The sequence below is a fragment of the Pristis pectinata genome, chromosome 1 (assembly GCF_009764475.1).
Source record: "Pristis pectinata isolate sPriPec2 chromosome 1, sPriPec2.1.pri, whole genome shotgun sequence".
Lineage (NCBI taxonomy): Eukaryota > Metazoa > Chordata > Chondrichthyes > Rhinopristiformes > Pristidae > Pristis > Pristis pectinata.
In genome coordinates, this window is record NC_067405.1 from 9345069 (window position 1) to 9364387 (window position 19319).

A 19319-nucleotide genomic window follows, 5' to 3' on the forward strand; every position below is an offset into this window, starting at 1 on the left:
AAGGAGAGCTTGAAGAGCAAACCTTTAAAGTGAAGTTTACCCTCTTTTACCCCTTCACTGGCCAACACACCATCAGGCTATTCCTGATCTCAAACTAGATCTTACATACAGTCGATCTGGAGCTCCCACTTTCCTGTCAGCAATGGGCAGCCTTGTGGCAGGCACAGGAGCACTTACCACAGACGGCTCTACTAGACCTCAATCCAGACCTTGTGTTGGCAACTTCTCTTTTCGCTAATGTAGACGTTTCCAATTTTCCGCCTCAACTTGCGGATCTCTGCCCGTTGTAATTGAAGGAGGGGACACAACCCCTACTTGGAAGTGGAATTAGATGGCCCAACCTTAGCTGATATAGAACTCTAGTAAATGACAGAGAGAAGTCTTCCACCCTTTTGGGTTGGGCTATATATGCAGCCCCAGAGTTATTTAAGCTTCCGTACCTCCCAGTCCTTCATCACTTGGCATTTAAAGTCTTACGAACATTTGAATTACAAGCATGAATAGGTTACTTGGCTCCTGAAGCCTTCTCTGATATTTAATAAGATCATGGCTGATTTGATTGTAACTATGCATTCCTATTCACTCAAAACCTTTCTCCCCCTTGCTTAGAATCATAGAGTAATACAGCATGGAAACAGGCCCTTCAGCCCAACTCATTCATGCCGACCATGGTGCCCACCAAGCTAGTCCCATTTGCCCACATTTAGCCCATACCCTTCTGAACCCCTCCTATCCATGTACTTATCCAAATATCTTTTGACTTGCCTATCACGTATCTATTTACCCCTGCCTTAAAATTATTCAAAGACTCTGCTTCTACAACCATTTAGGGAAGAGGATTCCAAAAACTCATGACTATCTGAGAGAATTTTTTGCCTCATCTTAAATAGGCAGCCCCTTATTATTAAACAGTGACTCCTGGTTCTAGATTCTCCCACAAGAGGAAAGATTCTCTCTATAGATTCGTTACCCTCCTTACCTCAGTCTTAAATGGATGACCTTTATTCTGAAACAATGCCCCTGGTTTTAGATTGCCCCATGAGGTGAAATGTCCACTCAGAGACAGTAAGGTGCTTTGGAGTGGAGATCAAGAGTTTCTTCTGTTGCGCCTTAGCCTGAGCAACAGCTGGCTATGATTCATCTCCATGTAAGAGAGCAGAAGTGGGTCATTCAGCCCCTCAAACCCTGTACCATCGTCCAACAAGATCATGGCTGGTCAGAAGAACATTGGATAGGTACAACGGTGGTGAAGGTGGAGTTTTGTGGCCTTTGTTCCCTTGCTACTGAGCTTGGGTCAGCAAAGGTCAATACCATGACCCCACCTTGGACAGCCAAGGGCTGATTAAGGATAGTCAGCATGGCTTTGTGCATGGTAGATAGTATTTAACGAATCTTGTAGAGTTTTTCGAGGAGGTGACCAAGAAAGTAGATGAAGGAAAGGCTGTGGATGTTGTCTACATGGACTTTAGTAAGGCCTTTGAGAAGGTCCCACATGGGAGGTTATTTCAGAAGGTTCAGACCCTAGGTATCCATGGAGAGGTTGTAAACTGGATTCGAAACTGGCTGTGTGGGAGAAGACAGAGAGTGGTAGTGGATGATTGTTTCTCAGACTGGAGGCCGTTGACTAGTGGTGTGCCTCAGGGATCTGTGCTGGGACCATTGTTGTTTGTTGTCTATATTAATGATCTAGATGATAATGTGGTGAATTGGATCAACAAGTTTGCTGATGACACTAAGATTGGAGGTGTTGTGGACAGCGAGGAAAGCTTGCAGAGGGATCTGGATCAACCGGAAAAATGGGCCAGAAAATGGCAGATGGAATTTAATGCAGACAAGTGTGAGGTGTTGCATTTTGGAAGGACAAATCAAGGTAGGACATACACAGTAAATGGTAGGGCACTGAGGAGTGCAGAGGAACAAAGGAATCTGGGAATTCAGATACATAATTCCCTGAAAGTGGCGTCACAGGTAGACAGGGTTGTAAAGAAGGCTTTTGGCATCCTGGCATTCATAAATCAAAGTATTGAGTATAGGAGTTGGGATGTTATGGTGAGGTTGTATAAGACATTGGTGAGGCCAAATTTGGAGTATTGTGTGCAGTTCTGGTCACCTAACTATAGGAAGGATATCAGTAAGATTGAAAGAGGGCAGAGGAGATTTACTAGAATGTTGCCGGGTCTTCAGGAGTTGAGTTAGAGGGAAAGATTGAACAGGTTAGGACTTTATTCCTTGGAGCTTAGAAGAATGAAGGGAGATTTAATAGAGGTTTACAAAATTATGAGGGGTATAGACAGAGTAAATGCGAGTAGGCTCTTTCCACCTAGATTAGGAGAGATAAGTACAAGAGGACATGGCTTTAAGGTGAAAGGGGAAAGGTTTAGGGGAACATTAGGGGGAAATTCTTCACTCCAAGAGTGGTGGGAGTGTGGAACAAGCTGCCATCTGATGTGGTAAATGCGGGCCCACTCTTAAGTTTTGAGAATAAACTGGATAGATACATGGATGGGAGAGGTCTGGAGGGTTATGGACTGGGTGCAGGTCAATGGGACTAGAGGAATAAAGTTTCGGCACAGACTAGAAGGGCCAAATGGCCTGTTTTCTGTGCTGTAGTGTTCTATGGTTCTATGGTTCTATTATACCATAGTCAGTGGCCATAAACTGAACCCCCAGCACTATAGGGACTGACTGCAACAGAGCCCTGAAATACTGTGTTAACAGCTGTGCTGCTCCCTAGTCAAAGTATGTTATTAAAAATAATGAGATGCTTTTCCAAATTACCCTTGCTAATTAAGATTTATGTACAAGAAACTCCCCTCGTATACCTGTTGTGCAAGGCTTGTAATTGGATAAATGGATACTTTCCTGCACATTCTTTCTGTTCCTAAAATATATCCAGCCAGCAGTACTGCTGCCAAAAATCAATTCTGATTAATTTCTGTGCCACCAGTCTCTGAGTTTGGTATTTCTACTCAAGTTGGATAAAATTTGATTGTGAATCTTTCTGTGAACCCTGGAGCAAACGGTGACAGGAGAAATGTTGGACTTGCGAAATTGTTTCTGTGTGTTCAGTCCCACATACAATGGGGAAAAGATTAAACATGGTAACTGGTTTCGTTTTTCTCTGTTTTGTCTTTGTTTCCCCAACAGCTTCTTTCTGTTTGCTGGGATATCTCATTAGCTAGTTGTTCTTTGCCTGCCTATCTATTTTAGTTTTCTTATTGATCCTCTGTCTCTCTCTCTCATGCTCTCTCTCTCTGTATCTCTCTTCCTTTCTCTCTCCCTTTCTCTCTGTCTGTCTCTCTTGTCTCTCTCTGTCTCTTTCTGTCTGTCTCTCCCTTTCTCTCTCTCTCTCTCTCTATCTCTCTCTCTCTCTATCTCTGTCTCTCTCTGTCTGTCTCTCCCTTTCTCTCTCTCTCTCTCTCTCTCTATCTCTCTCTCTATTCTCTCCTTTTCTCTCCATCTTTCTCACTCACTGTCAATATCTTTCTCTCTGGTCTCACTCTCGTACTTTCTATCACTCTCTATTTTGGTCGCTCACTCTACCTGTGACTTTGGATCTCCCCAGCATTCTTTCTCTCTCCTCGTCTCTTATTCCGTATGTTGTCTCTTTGTGTCTCCTCTCTGTTTCTGGCTTTCTCGTGTTCTCTAGGCCTCTTTCTATCGCTTTCTATCTTTATTTGTCCCTCCCTCTCTCTCTATGCAGTTTCTTTCTGCTGTTGCATCTCTGTTGCTCTGATTGAACTATCTCTGGATATCTGCACACTCATCTCTCACCATGCAACCAGGTGTTTGTCTTTCCACTGATCTGTCATGCTCTTCACCATCCTCTCACTGAATCTACACTCATCTTCTTTTCATTCTCTGTTTTTTTTCCATTTCTGTTCTTCATGTGTTTTCCTTCTCTTCTGAATCGCTCTTTTCCAATGTGCGTTTGTTTCACGGAATCAGGGTACTGCTGGCAAGGCCAGTTATTTTTAGATTCATATACAACACAGAAACAGGCCCCTTGGCCCAACTCATCCATGCCAACCCAAGATATCTGTCCCAGCTAGTCCAATTTGGCTGCATTTGACCCATATCCCTCTAAACTTTTCCTATCCATGTACCTGACCAAATGTTTTTAAATGTTGTAATTTTACCTACCTCTACCAGCTCACTCCATATACCCACCACCCTCTTATGTGAAAAACTTGATCCTCAGATCTCCATAAGTCTTTCCCCTCTCACCTTAAAGTTTTGCCCTCTAGTTTTACCCTGGAAAAAAGACGGTGACTATCTACCCTATCAATGCACCTCATGCTTTTATAAACCTCCATAAGGTCACTCTAGAAGGTGAACCACCTTCTTGAATGACTGCAGTCCTTAGAACCATAGAACACTACAGCACAGAAAACAGGCCATTTGGCCCTTCTAGTCTGTGCCGAAACTTTATTCCACTAGTCCCACTGACCCATTCCATAGTCCCTTGTGGAGAAGATAGTCACATAGCATGAAGGGGCAAGGAGTTCCGGGACCAAATACCAGTGACAGCACTATTTAAAGAGGCTGGTCCAGGTAACTTAATGATAATGACCCCCCCCCCCCCCCCCAGAATATTGTTGGTGAGGGGGAGGTGCTTATTCTCATGATGCAGCACATTCTGGCACCTATGGATATATCTTCTTGAAGTCTATTGCAGAGTTCCTCATTGTTTATCGTACTTTTGAATTTTGTTTCATCTGGAGACCTTGATATTATGTTCTGTGCACTCAACTAGGTCATTAACATAGACCATTAGATACAGAAGCAGAATTAGGACATTCGGCCCATCGAGTCTGCTCCACCATTCGATCATGGTTGATTTTTTTCAGCTCCATTCTCCTGCCTTCTCCCCATAACCCTTAATCCCCTTACCAATCAAGAACCTATCAATCTCTGCCTTAAATACACTAAATGACTTGGTCTCCACAGCCCTCTGTGGCAACGATTTCCACAGATTCACCACCCCCTGACTGAAGAAATTCCTCCATATCTCAGTCCTAAAGGGACATCCCTTTATTCTGAAGTTGTGCCCTTGAATCGTAGGCTTTCCTATTAATGGAATCGTCCTCTCCATGTCCACTCTATCCAGGCCTTTCAATATTCACTAGGTTTCAATGAGATTCCCCCTCATCATTCTGAACTCTATCGAGTACAGGCCCAGAGCGATGAAATGCTCCTCATACATTAAGCCTTTCATACCCAGAATCATTCTTGTGAACTTCCCCTGGACCCTCTCCAGGGCCAGCACATCTTTCCTAAGATACGGGGCCCAAAATATAGGGCAGCACAGTGGTGCGGCTAGTAGAGACACTGCCTCACAGCTCTAGTGACCTGGTTCAATCCTGACCTCGGGTGCTATCTGTGCGGAGTTTGCACGTTCTCCCTGTGACCACGTGGTTTTCTTCCAGGTGCTCCAGTTTCGTTCTACATCCCAAAGCTGTGCAGGTTGGTAGGTTAATTGACCACTGTAAATTGTTCCTAAGTGTACAGCTGAGTGGTGGAATATGGGGGAGATTGATGTCAAAAAGGGGACAATAGGCTGCAAGGAAAATTATTGGAGGAATGGGATTGCTCTGAGACCCAGCATAGACTCAATGGGCAGAATGGCCTCCTTCTATGTCACAAGAAAATGTATGGTAATGTAAATATAGATGGTAAAGACTGGGCCAGAGCCTCTACAATTTCCCAGCTTCCCTTAATAGCTCCAGAAGACCAAGCAGCTTTGCTGTTTTGAGAACTGACAGCATTTGAAGCGTTATTTTAGTCCTGTCCGATTGTCTATTCTCCTGCTACATTGGCAGACTCAAATGCTCTAGTGAAGACAGGTGTAAAGCATTCATTTTGTATCTCAGCCTGGTCTTGCACCTCCCGCAAAATTACCCTTCTGATTCATCGTTTACTATTTAAATGTTTATGGAAGACTATGGTTTTTTTCTGTTGGGTAGCAGTCTTTTTCTCTGTCTTTGTATCTCTTTTTTTAATCTCCTCTGCACTTTCTGCTTTCAGTTTGATTCTCTGTTGTATCACAGATCTTGCAATTGTCATAAGCTTCATTTAATCTGAAAGTCTTTTATCATGCAGGGAGCTCCAGCGTTGAACTGCACTACACCTTCATCCAGCACCCAAACCACCCTCTCCTTGTTCACACCACAGCTTTTCCCACACCATTCCTTCTCTAACATAATAATAGCTCTTCATAAACTTGTAGAGTCATAGAGCATAGAAACAGAACCATCGGCCCAACTGGTCCATACTGCCCACGATGTCCATCTAACCTAAGTCCCATTTGCTCATGTTTGGCCCTTTCCTATCCATGTACCTGTCCAAGTGTCTTTTAAATGTTGTTATTGTGCCTGCCTCATCCACTTCCTCTGGCAGCTCGTTCCATATATGGACCACCTTCTGGGTGAAAAAGTTCCCCCTCAGGTTCCTATTAAATCTCTCCCCTCTTACCCTAAGCCTATGCCCTCTAGTTCTCGATTCCCCAGCCCCAGGAAAAAGACTGTGTTCTTTCACCCTGTCTATGCCCCTCATGATTTTATACACCTGTACAAGATCACCCCTCATTCTCCTGCACTGAATAAAGTCCTAGCCTGCTCAACCTCTCTCCATAACTCAGTCCCTTGAGTACTGGCAACATCCTCAAAAATCTTTTCTGCCTTCTTTCCACCTTAATGGTATTGTTATTGATATTGGTATTGGTTTATTATTGTCACTTGTACCAAGGTACAGGGCAAAACTTGTCCTGCATACCGTTCGTCCAGATCAATTCATTACACAGTGCATTGAGGTAGTACAGGGTAAAAACAATAACAGAATACAGAGTAAAGTGTCACAGCTACAGGGAAGTGCATTGCAGGTAGACAATAAGGTGCAAGGTCAAACAAGGTAGATTGTGAGGTCAAGAGTCCATCTCATCATACAAGGGAACCGTTCAATAGTCTTTCCTTATAGCATCTTTCCTATCCCAGGGTAACGAAAATGGAACACAATATTCAAAATGAAGCCTCACCATTGTCTTGTAAAATAGTGACTTTTCAGTAATTTATACTACTTGGAGCCGTTTCAAACGTCCCACAGAGATGTGGAAACTTATAATTGGTGCCCAGTAACTTTGTTAAGAAAAACATGGTGTTATTATTAAGGAAAGGATTTGCTTACAATGGACATAAAAAATATACTCTTGTGTTTTGTAAGGTGGCTGGTCGGTGTGGACGGAGTGGAGCCTGTGCGATGAAGACGGCACACAGTCCCGCAGTCGTCAGTGTGACGTGTCCAATCCAGGGGTGGGGCAGTGTGTGGGGAACAGCACACAGTATCGACCCTGTCTCTACAATGAAATCCCAGGTAACAGGCTGGTGATCTGACTTGTGGTATCCAGTGCGACTTTGAGGGAGCGTTAGGAACGGGAAACAGTCACCCCACCCATCGATCCATGCAGAGAACACACCGAAAAATGAGTAAATAACGAGTATATGAGGTCAAAGTCTGGCGGTGTGGAGGTGGACTTTTATCATGGGTGATATTAACCTGAGCTGCTCCTCAGCAGTGCTTGGGGCGGGGCAGATGGGAGGGGGGTGGGGATGGGGGACATTTAAGATCCTCAAGTTGTTGCCTGATCTTTAACCTAGTTTTATGGGATTGTACAACACAGTAGTAGTAAAATGGAGACTCAAGAGGCTACAGGTGCTGGAACCTGGAGCAACACACAAGATGCTGGAGGAACTCAGCAGGTCAGGCAGCATCCGTGGAGGGAAGCGGATGGTTGACGTTTCGAGAGTGGGAATAACGATGGAAGTTGGGAGGTGATAGGTGGAGGTGACAAAGGGAACCTGATAGGAAAGGAAGGTAGAGCGTGGAACGAAGGGAGAGAGGTGGGGAGGGCAGATGGGAGTAGTGGGGGAGGGGAACCAGTGGGGGGGTCTGGGCAGATAGAGAGGGTGGAGGAGGGGAAAGAGACAGGGTGATGGGGTCGATCAGGAGGAGGAGAAAAGAGGCAGAGGGGGAGCAGTTAACCGGATGGTGTGTGACCTGGGCAGAAGCCTGGGGGTGGAAATCTTCCCACACTCATACTGCTCTTGCCCTGCTTGATGGCAGAGCCCACGGATTTGGGAGATGCTGTCACAATAGCTTGGATGAGTTACTGCAGTGCATTTTGCAGATGGTCCACACTGTAGCCACTGCTCACTGAGAATGAATGGTTGGTGAATGGGGTGCCAGTAAAGTAGTCCTCTTTATCCCAGATGGCGTTGAGCTTTCTAAGCGTTGCTGGACGTGAACTCATCCAGGCAAGTGGTCGATGTTCACTTATGCTCCTGATCTGTGCCTTGTAAATGGCGGCACTCACTGCGGGATATCAAGCCTATGCCCCGAAATTGGATGCTCAGTATTCATGTGGCTGATCCGATTGAGCTGCTAGTCTACAGTGACCTCTCAGATGTTGATGGTGGGGAACTCGGAGATGGTAATATCATTGAAGATCAAGGGTAGATAGTTAGACTCTTTGTTGGAGTGGAAAGATGGAACGACCTTAAACAAGATCAGATCTTATCAAGGAAGATCCCATCAAATAATGATCTAATAGTCCTTCAGAAATATGTCTAAATGGAACTGCAGACGCAAAATACCTTGGAACACTCCTTCAACAGTAGTGCAGTGGTTAGCGTAATGCTATTACAGCGCCAACGACCCAGGTTCAATTCCGGCTGCTGTCTGTAAGGGGTTTGTACGTTCTCCCCATGTCTGTGTGGGTTTCCTCCGGGTGCTCTGGTTTCCTCCCATATTCCAAAGCCATGCGGGTTAGGAAGTTGTGGGCATGCTATGTGGGCGCTGGAAGCGTGGCGATACTTGGGGGCTGCCCCCAAAACACTCAACGTAAAAGATGCATTTCACTGTGTGTTTCAATGTACATGTGACTAATAAAGATATAGTATCTTATCTTACTCAAAATTTATGAAATGGCATGGCTCAGCTCCTTAAACATGAGGCTGTCACCATTACTGATCACCCTGTCATTAGAACATGAGGAGACTGCACTGTCACAGGTTTCTACTTGAGGGCATGAGCTTGGGAATCTATTTTGTTTATTCATTCCTGGAACATTGTCACTGCTGGTGAAGACAATATTTATTGCACTTCTGCCCTTGTGGTTGGTAATAGTCCAGCTGAATGGCTCGTTGGCCAATTCAGAGAGCTGTTAAAAATTAACCACATAGTCATAGAGTCCAACGGAAACAGACCCTTCAGCATGCTATGTCCATGCGCTTGGTACACCTCCCTACACTAATCCCATTTACCTGTGATAGGTCCATAGCCTTCTATGCCTTGGCGATTCATGTAGTTGTCTAGATGTTTCTTAAATGTGAATATATTTGCCTTCACCACCTCTTCAGGCAATGCATTGCAGATTCCAACCACCCTCTATGTAAATTGTAATTGTCCATCAGATCCCCTCACTTTAATGAGGATGTTGCCCAGATTAGAGGGCCTGAGTTATGGGGAGAGGTTGGCCAGGCTGGGTCTTTATTCCTTAGAATGCAGGAGAATGAGGGGCGATGTTATAGAAGTGTTTAAAATTATGAGAGGCATAGAGAAGGTGGACGGTAATGGTCTTTTCCCCAGGGGAGGGGGAGTCCAAAACTAGGCGGCAGAGGTTTAGGGTGAGAGAGAAAAGATTTAAAAAGGACCTGAGAGGCAACTTTTTCATGCAGAGGGCGGTGAGTACATGGTATTGGTTTATTATTGTCACTTGTACAGTGAAAAACTTGTCTTGCATACCATTCGTACAGGTCAATTCATTACACAGTGCGTTGAGGTAGTACAGGGTAAAAACAATAGCAGAATGCAGAGTAAAGTGTCACAGCTACAGGGAAATGCAGTGCAGGTAGACAATAAGGTGCAAGGTCAGAACAAGGTAGATTATGGAACGAGCTGCCAGAGAAAGTATTTGAGGCAGGTACAATAGTATTTAAGAAGCACTTGGATAGGTATATGCAGCGGTAGGCCTAGAGGGATATGGGCCGAATGCTGGAAATTTGGACTAGCTGGTTGGGCACCGTGGTCGGCATGGACTGGTTGGGCTGAAGGGCCTGTATTGCTGTATTGCTGTATGACTTTTTAAATCTATGTCCTTTTGTCTTTGCCATGGGGAAAAGATTTTTACTATCCTCCTCAAATTTTCTATACCTCTATACCTCTGTCAGGTCACCCCTCAACTTCCTCCACTTCAGGGAAAACAACCCCAGCCTATCCAGTCTCTCCCTATAACTGTGATGCTTCATTCCAGGCAGCATCCTGGTTAATCTCCCTGCACCCCCTCCGGTGCACATACCGGTAGGACGAGGATAAATTTAATTCCCCAAAGGGCACCATGAACCAATTGGATTTTGATGATAATCCAGCAGCTTCACAGTCAGGCTTCACAACTTTTGACTTTGAGATATTTTTAATTTATTTCCAATTCTTGGATTATTCTGTTAGGAATCGTTCCTAGGAGTAGTAATTCTGTGATTTGATTTGCAGCTATGCTAATGGTAACTTCTGCCTCTCTCCTGCAGTGATTCAACCTGCAATTGGGAGTGACACCAGCTGCGGACGTAAGTCATGACACTTTGTCTGTGGATAATGTTTTGTGAGAAAGACTCTGTTATGAGCTGGGAGACTTTGGGGTGTTTTAAAATCAAATGTTATGACCTCGCTCTATAATTCACTCCCAAGTTTATGGCTGCCCCATAGTGCAGTATCTAGAACCAAGGGTTAGAGCAGCACTAGATGAACAAACTTGACCCAAAGCAATAAAGAAACTGCTGGAGGAACTCAGTGGGTTACACAGCACCTGCGGAGGCAAAAGGATAGTCAATATTTCGGATTGACCATCCTGTTGCCTTCACAGATGTTGCTTGACCTGCTGATTTCCTCCAGTAGTTTGTTTTTAGCTGCAGATTGGAGCAGCTACAGTCTCTCTTGTCTCCAAAATTATCCCATACCCCATCTCTTACCCCACATCCAAATCCATTGAAGGGAACTTTCAAAACTATCCATTACCCCAACAGACAAAGGTTTCCAAATTCCAACCTCCTGTGCATTGTCATGATTTTCTTCAAGTAGTATTTAGTTCTTTTGGTTCAAAGTAAATTGGTGCCCTGTGGTTATCAATCCGTCAACCACTGCAAACAGTTTCTCTTTATTTATAAGTTGTGTGGTTTTGAAAACGTTCAGGAAAGGAGAACAACCCCATTCTAACTCTGTGAAGTACTAGACTTTCTCCAAAGCCTTGATATTCTTCCTGTTTTAGACTAGTTTATCGTAGCATCCTGGAATCTCGCTCCATGGTTCTAGTTTTAAAACCCATCCATATACTTTCTGGTACATTGTTATCCCTCATTCACAGATCTATCACCCATTTCCAGCTCTCTCACAGATGGAGGCCATTCACCCCATCAAATCCATGCTGTCATCTTGTACAGCAATCCGTTGTCTCATTCCCCTGCTCTTTCCCAATAGCCCTGCAAATTATTTTCATTCAAGTGCTTATTGTCTATTTCCCCTCTGAAAGACCTGATTGACTTTGTTTCCACCTTCTCTGTAGGCCGTGACTTCCAGCCACAATCATCTTTCATTCCAAGTACACCTCTGTCTCTTATCCTTGGACATATCAATGTCTCTCCTTCCCAGGTCTATCGTTCTTCCCTATTCCCACTGATTTTACTGTTTCTTATTCCCAGCTTTGTACCAACCACTATTCCCAGGTGTATCACTATAACCCATTCCTGGCCTATATCACCATCTTATTCCAGGTCCAATATCATCTCCTGTAGGTTCTTCTACATCGCTGTTCGAGAAGGCAAGTGACGAGATTAGAGCTTCTAACCAAACATCCTTTATCGAAGGTGAACAACACTAAACTAAGTGCTGTGGCTGATCCAACAAAATATCAAAAGTCATGCCACATGATATGCATTGTTCTTGAAGATTTATACAGACTCAATAAATAGTACATCTCCCAATTCTCACAAATAATGCTATTTCTTGTGCACAATGTAGGTGCCACAACCTCAGATGAATCCTTATTGCTTTGCTTTTGAGGAGTGACGTTACAAGGGGTAGAGACTTACATCCCTGTTATAGTAGTTTCACTCCTGAGTATCCACTCACTATCATAGGGTCATAGAGTAACACAGCACGGAAACAGGCCCATCAGCCCAACTGGTCCATGCCGACTGTGGTGCCCACCAAGCTAGTCCCATTTTCCCGTGTTTGGTCCATATCCCTCTAAACCCCTCCTATCCATGAACTTATCCAAATGTCCTTTAAATGTTGTTATCGTAGCTGCTTCAACCACTTCCTCTGGCAGCTCGTTCCATATATGCACCACCCTCTGCATGAAGAAATTGTCCTTCAGCAACACACTCAAAGTGCTGGAGGGACTCAGCAGGTCAGGCAGCATCTATGGAGGGAAATAAACAGTCAATGTTTTCCGGTTGAGGACCCTTCATCAGGGACTGAAAGGGAAGTGGGCAGAAGCCAGAATAAAAAGGTAGAGGGAGGGGGACAAGCACAGGTCCTCAAGTCCCTTTTAAATCTTTCACCTCTCACCTAAAGGTATGCCATCTAATTTTAGTTTCCTGTTCCCTGAGGAAAATAATGATATGCCTTCATCCTGTCTATGCCTGTTATGATTTTAAACACCTCTACAAGGTCACCCCTCAAATAAAGACCTAGCCTGCCCAGCCTCTCCGTATAACTCAGGCCCTTGAGTGCTGGCACCATCCTCGTAAATCTTCTCTGCGCTCTTCCCAGTTCAATGATGTCTTTCCTATAACAGGACGACCAAAACTGTACACAATACTCCGAGTGCGAACTCACCAAAGTCTTGTACAACTGCAACATAAGGGTATTGTTATGAAAACCATTTCCTTATGTAAAGATTTATAATTTTTCCATTAAGAATGAACAACTGACAGTTTTCACCACTGCACGAACCATAACATGATCTAGCGGCGTATTAATTTACATGAGCATTGCTTTCTGGGCCAGCATTGTCAATGGTATTTGAGTGACTTGCTGTGCTATTTCAGAGAGCATGAAACCATAGAACAATACAGCACCACACAAGCCCTTCGGCCCACCATGTTGTGCTGACCTTTAAACCACACCTAAGCCTATCTAACCCCTTCCTCCCACATATCCCCCTATTTTAAATTCCTCCATATGCTTATCTAATAATCTCTTGAATTTGATCAACATACCTGCCTCCACCACTACCCCAGGCAGTGCATTCCATGCCCCAACCACTCTCTGGATAAACAACCTCCCTCTGATATCTCCCCACCCATTACTTTAAAGCCATGCCCTCTTGTATTGAGCATTGGTGCCCTGGGAAAGAGGCGCTGGCTGTCTACTCTATCTATACCTCTTAATATCTTGTACACCTCTATCATGTCTCCCTTCATCCTCCTCTCCAAAGAGTAAAGCCCTAGCTCCCTTAGTCTCTCCTCATAATCCATACTCTCCAAACCAGGCAGCATCCTGGTAAATCTCCTCTGCACCCTTTCCAATGCTTCCACATCCTTCCTATAATGAGGTGACCAGAACTGGGCACAGTACTCCAAATGTAGTCTAACCAGAGTTTTGTAGAGCTGCATCATTACCTTGTGGCTCTTAAACTCGATCCCACGACTTATGAAAGCTAACATCCCATCAGCTTTCTTAACTACCCTATCCACCTGCGAGGCAACTTTCAGTGATCTGTGGATATGAACCCCCAGATCCCTCTGCTCCTCCATGCTACCCAGAATCCTGCCAATAACCTTGTACTCCGCCTTGGAGTTTGTCCTTCTAAAGTGTACTGTGAACATTTTATCCAAGACTTTAGAGTAAAATACATTCCAGACCAACCACATCATCAGACATCAGAGTGACTGGCAATTTAGTGGTTTCATGCTCATAATTACTGATGCTAGTTTTTTAATCCTAGTTTCATTTTATTACTTGAGTTTGAAATCTTGAGTCCTGGTGGGACTTGAGCATGTGTCTTTATATCAACAGTCGAAATCTCCAGATGGTAGTCCAGTGGCAGAACCACTTTCCTATCATTCTATCAATCAGATTGAGTTACAGAGAGAGCACCAGGAGAATGTGGAGGGGACAAGAGACAGCATCATGTACCTGAGGGATTTTATACAGAGGAGGGACCAGTAGACTCATCACTGCATATCTGAAGAATGTTACATAGCGAGGACCACAAGAGACAATACAGCATCTGAAGGATTTTATATAGCGAGGGCCACAAGGGACATGAGGGAAACTAAGGACGTGAGGGGAAACTTTTTCACACAGAGGGTGGTGGGTATATGGAGTGAGCTGCCAGGAGAAATGGTAGATGCAGGTACACTCACAATGTTTAAAAGACATTTGGACAGGTACATGGATAGAAAAGGTTCAGAGGGATATGGGCCGACCACAGGCAAATGGGACTAGCTTGGAGAGACATGGATGAATTGAGCTGAAGGGCCTTTTTCCATGCTGTATAACAAGAGAGAGCACTGAGGAGCTGAAGGCTGTTATATAGAGAACTAGGAGAGACAATTTGTAGTTGGTTTATTTTTGTCATGTTTACCAAGATACAGAGAAAAGCTTTTGTTTGCTTGCCATCGAGATAGATTATTTCATATGTAGTTATATCGAGGTAGTAAAAAGCAAAAACACAGAACACAGTGTTATAGTTACAGAGAAAGTGCAGTGCAGATAGACAAATAAAGTGCAAGGACCACAACAAGGTAGGTTGGAAGATCAAGATTAATGTACAAGACGTCTGTTCAAGAGCCTGTCAACAGCGGGATAGGAGCTATCCTTGAGCCTGGTGGTACGCGCTCTCAAGCTTTTGTATCTTCTGCCTGATGAGGGGGGGGGAGAAGAGAGAATGACCATTGGTGGGAGGAGTCCTCGATTATGTTGGCTGCTTTACCGAGGCAGAGGGAAGTGTAGACAGAGTTAATGAGGGGAGGTTGGTTTGCGTGACAGCACTGTGTATCTGGGGGATTTTATATGGAGAGGACCACAAGAGACACACTGTGTACCTGAGGAAAGTTATATCAAGGACCACTAGAGACTGAACTTCCTACGTGAAGGATTTATACTGAGGTGGGAACGACAGTAATTCCTCCCTGAGAGAGTTTTTTCCAGGAAGGGATTTGGTGTCATTGTGAGATGATAATGTGGATGTGGTGACATTGTGCCCTCGCTCTGTACCAGTTAGTTTGAAGGCTTCAGGACTGTAGGTCCCAGCTTCTCTGAACATCTAACCATTTGCCCATACAGGTTTCAGCATCTACCACCTGGTTGCTACGGGTGTTGCCTCCTTCCTGGGCACGAGTCTCATCACCCTGCTGATCTACATGTACTACCAACGATGCCACAGGCAATCTCAGGAGTCTACAGTCGTTCATCCAAGCACTCCCAACCACTTAAACTACAAAGGCAGCAGTCAGGCAAACAAAAATGAGCTCTACAATCCTATGGAAATCAAGGTAAAGACAATTTACATGCAGTGTGCCATTTTCTGTGTGAGTGGCACCCTCCCCTCTTGAGTAAGAGGGTCATGGGTACAAGTACCCCTTCAGGGACCTGAGTACCCAGATCTAGCTGACAGTCCAATGCAGCGCAGAGGGACAGCCACACAGCCAGCAGTTAGCATAACGCTTTATGGCGCCAACGACCCGGGTTCGATTCCGGCTGCTGTCTGTAAGGAGTTTGTACCTTCTCCCCGTGTCTGAGTGGGTTTCCTCCGGGTGCTCCGGTTTCCTCCCACATTCCAAAGACGTACGGGTGAGGAAGTTGTGAGCATGCTATGTCAGCGCCAGAAGCGTGGCGGCACTTGCGGGCTGCCCCCAGAACACTCTATGCAAAAGATGTTTTTCACTGTGTGTTTCGATGTACATGTGACTAATAAAGATACCTTATCTTATAGTACCCCTAGACTTTACCTGTTCTCTCAGGTGGCACAAAGCCACAGCAGTTAGTGCCACTGCTTCATAGCGCCAACAACCTCGGTTCAATTCTGACCTCTGGCAACGTGTGTGTGTGGAGTTTATAGGTTCTCCCTATTTACCCCCCTGGTGCTCCGGTTTCCTCCTACATCCCAGAGAATTGCCAATTATTCGTCCATTGTAATTTACCCCTGTTATAGGAGGGTGGAAGTGGATGAGCATGTGAGAGAGACTAGCTTCAAGGGAAATAAGTGGGGGAAGAGGATTGGTGAGATAGTACAGCACAGGAACAGGCCACAATATCTGTGCTGAAAACCACGCCAAATTAAACTGTCTCTTCTGCCTGCACATGATCCATATCCCTCCATTCCCTACATAGTCATATGCCTATCTAACTGCCTATCTAAATCTAAATGCCATCACCAAATCCACTGGCAACCTCGCCATCCATTCCCAGGCCAACATCCACAGCACTGAGGGTCTAATTGCACTCAGCTCACTCCATGGGCAGGCCACATTGTCTGTATGCCCGATACCAGACTCCCAGAACAAGTGTCCTGTTCCAAGCTTCGACAAGGCCACAGATTTCCTAGAGGACAGTGAAAGTTCTTCAAGGATGTTCTCCTTGAAAGGATCATCCACTCGGGGAAATCCCTGGTCCATAATCTGTCAAGTTGAGAAGAAGCTGCTGGGAATGCTTTCGTCGCACTGGGAACAAGCCAAAATGGAAGGAGAAACTCAGAATAACCGAAACACATGCCCCACCACTGCCCTACATAAGTCTTATCCAGTCTCCTTACAAACCAGAGAACTAATGGCATCAAATGGCTAACATGAGGGGACATAATTTTAAGGTGACTGGAGGAAGGTATAAGGGGGATGTCAGGGGTAAGTTTTTTCACAGAGAGTGGTGGGTGCATGGAATGCACTGCCTGTAGAGGTTGTGGGGGCAGATACATTAGGGACATTTAAGATACTCTTAGATAGACACGAGTGATAGAAAAATAGGGGACTAAGTGGGGGGGAAGGGTTAGATGGATCTTAGAGCAGGATAAAATGTCGGCACAACATTGTGGACCGAAAGGCCTGTACTGTGCTGTGGTGTTCTATGTTCTATGTTCTTTGTTAAATAATCCTTGACACTAAGGACTGTTGAAGAAGGGAAGGTAGCATAGAGGCAGGCATTTTATGTTCATCGTCACCATGTCAGTTTTTTGAAACTCTTTCCTCATAGTCCTGGAAAAATTCCCCTTTCAAATATCTGTCCAATTCACTGTTGACAGTTACTAATGAATCTCCTCCATCACTCCTTCGAGCAGCATGTTCCAGATCTCAACAACTTGCTGCATTGAAAAGAAATCTACTCATCTCCTCTCTGATTCTGTTTCCAATTATCTTTAATCAGTGTTCTCTGATTCCCAATCCTTCTGCCAGTGGAAACAGTTTCTCCTTATCTAGGTAATTAAAATGCTCCATAATTTCAATACTTCTGTTAAACCTCTCCAAGACTAACAGTCCCAAGGTACTCAGTCTTCTCTTGCAGCCAAAACCAATGGGAGCCACCATTCCAGAGGGCAGTGGTCTCCAATGAAAACTTGCTGAACCCTTACCACCCCCACTGCTCCAAACCCCTAGAACCATCAAGGCTGTGTGAAAGTCTGAAGTTGCAGCCTGAAGTCTATCGGGCCCTCTGTTCATCTACAATGGGTTTAAACAACTGATTACTTCCTTATTATACATTCACAATGCAGAATGCAGCAATCCATAAAACCCATCACACTAGGGACAAGATTAGTTCAGGAATATTTTAATAAATTGGTTGCTAATCAACTAGTGTAAGCCTTCAGTTTAAACAAAACTTAAATCAGGTTTGGCATCTTGATTTTTCACATATCCTTTTCAATGGCCACAAGTAAAAGCAAATTTATTGTCATTGTTGTGTGAGGAGCATTTGATCTCTCTGGTCCTGTACTCGATGGAGTTCAGAAGATTGGGGGGGGGGGGGGGGGGAGGGGGTGGAATCTCATTGAAGCCTACCAGATACTGAAAGGCCTGGAGAGGATGTTTCCATCAGTGGGAGAGTCTGGGATCTGAGGGCACAGCCTCAGAATGAAGGGACGTCTCTTTCAAACGGAGATGAGGAGGAATTGCTTCAGCCAGAGGGTGGTGAATCTGTGGAATTTGTTGCCACGGAGGTCTGTGGAGGCCGGGTCTTGATTGGTAAGGGGGTTATGGGTTACGGGGAGAAGAATGTGGTTGGAAAAAAAATACAGCCATGATAGAATGGTGGAGCAGGCTCGATGGGCCAAATCACCTAATTCTGCTCCTATATCATGGTCTTATGGTCTTAACAACTGGGCAGTTTTCAATAGGCTTTTTCAGCACAGAAGGAGGCCGTTCACCCATCCTTCCCTTCTCGGCTGGACATCTCACTCTCAAGTACTTTGAATTGATCGTTTTGATGAGGTATTGGGCTGGATTGGATGGATGGCTCTCTGTTGTTTCACAGTACGCACATCCATTCAAGTCCGTTTCATCCTCCCACGCCCATGATCCCACAGAACTACTTGAAGAGTTTTCCGAGCCAATATTTATCCCACAAACAATATCCTAGATTATTATATTATTTATGTTTATGGGACATTGAGTGTTCCTTTTGTCAACATTGCAACAGTGCACAAGTTCTACATGGGTTGAAAACCCTTTAAGTCTGGCTACTGATGGATCCTGACTAGATGCGTTGGGTTTAGGTGGGTTTGGCTGATAAAATATTTGGGTTCCAGGCCATGCCAGCCTGGATCTGCACGTTATCCAGGTCAGGAGAATTTGCTGAGTATTACATCATATGTCCTCTCATGTTGATCAATATTTGGTGTTTCATCATCAAACCGATGATAATATGTTTAAAATTGTTGTGTTTACGATGATGTTCGTGTTGAGCTGGGTCTGGAAAATAATAGTGGCTTATGTAGGGTTGGATTGACAATGGTTGCAATGGATTCTGATTGGGTTTTAATGTTCAAATCCAGCCTCTGTCTCAAAGAACTTCTACCCTGAGAAGTTCTCAGGTGAGGTAGAGACATAGAGAGATACATCACAGGAACAGGCCCTTCAGCTCAATGATCCACACCAACCATCAAAAGTTCATTTTTTACACTAATAGAAGACCATAGACGATGAAGTACAGGACCAGAATGAGGCCATTCAGCCCATCGAGCCTGTTCTGCCATTCAATCGTGGCTGATTTTTTTTAACCCTTAAACCCCTTATCAACCAAGAACCTATCAATCTCTGCCTTAAATACACCCAATG

At 44.6% G+C, this 19319-nt stretch overlaps 1 protein-coding gene across 4 annotated transcripts in view; it reads left to right on the plus strand.

Annotated features, from left to right (window-relative positions):
• sema5ba (sema domain, seven thrombospondin repeats (type 1 and type 1-like), transmembrane domain (TM) and short cytoplasmic domain, (semaphorin) 5Ba) overlaps positions 1–19319 on the plus strand; it is a 350416-nt gene that overhangs the window by 324107 nt on the left and 6990 nt on the right. For all 4 annotated transcript variants that reach the window (XM_052028256.1, XM_052028245.1, XM_052028265.1 and 1 more), the window contains 3 exons: positions 7219–7368; positions 10578–10616; positions 15340–15548. In XM_052028256.1, the coding sequence (XP_051884216.1) occupies positions 7219–7368; positions 10578–10616; positions 15340–15548 (398 nt within the window). The remainder of the gene's footprint in view (positions 1–7218; positions 7369–10577; positions 10617–15339; positions 15549–19319) is intronic.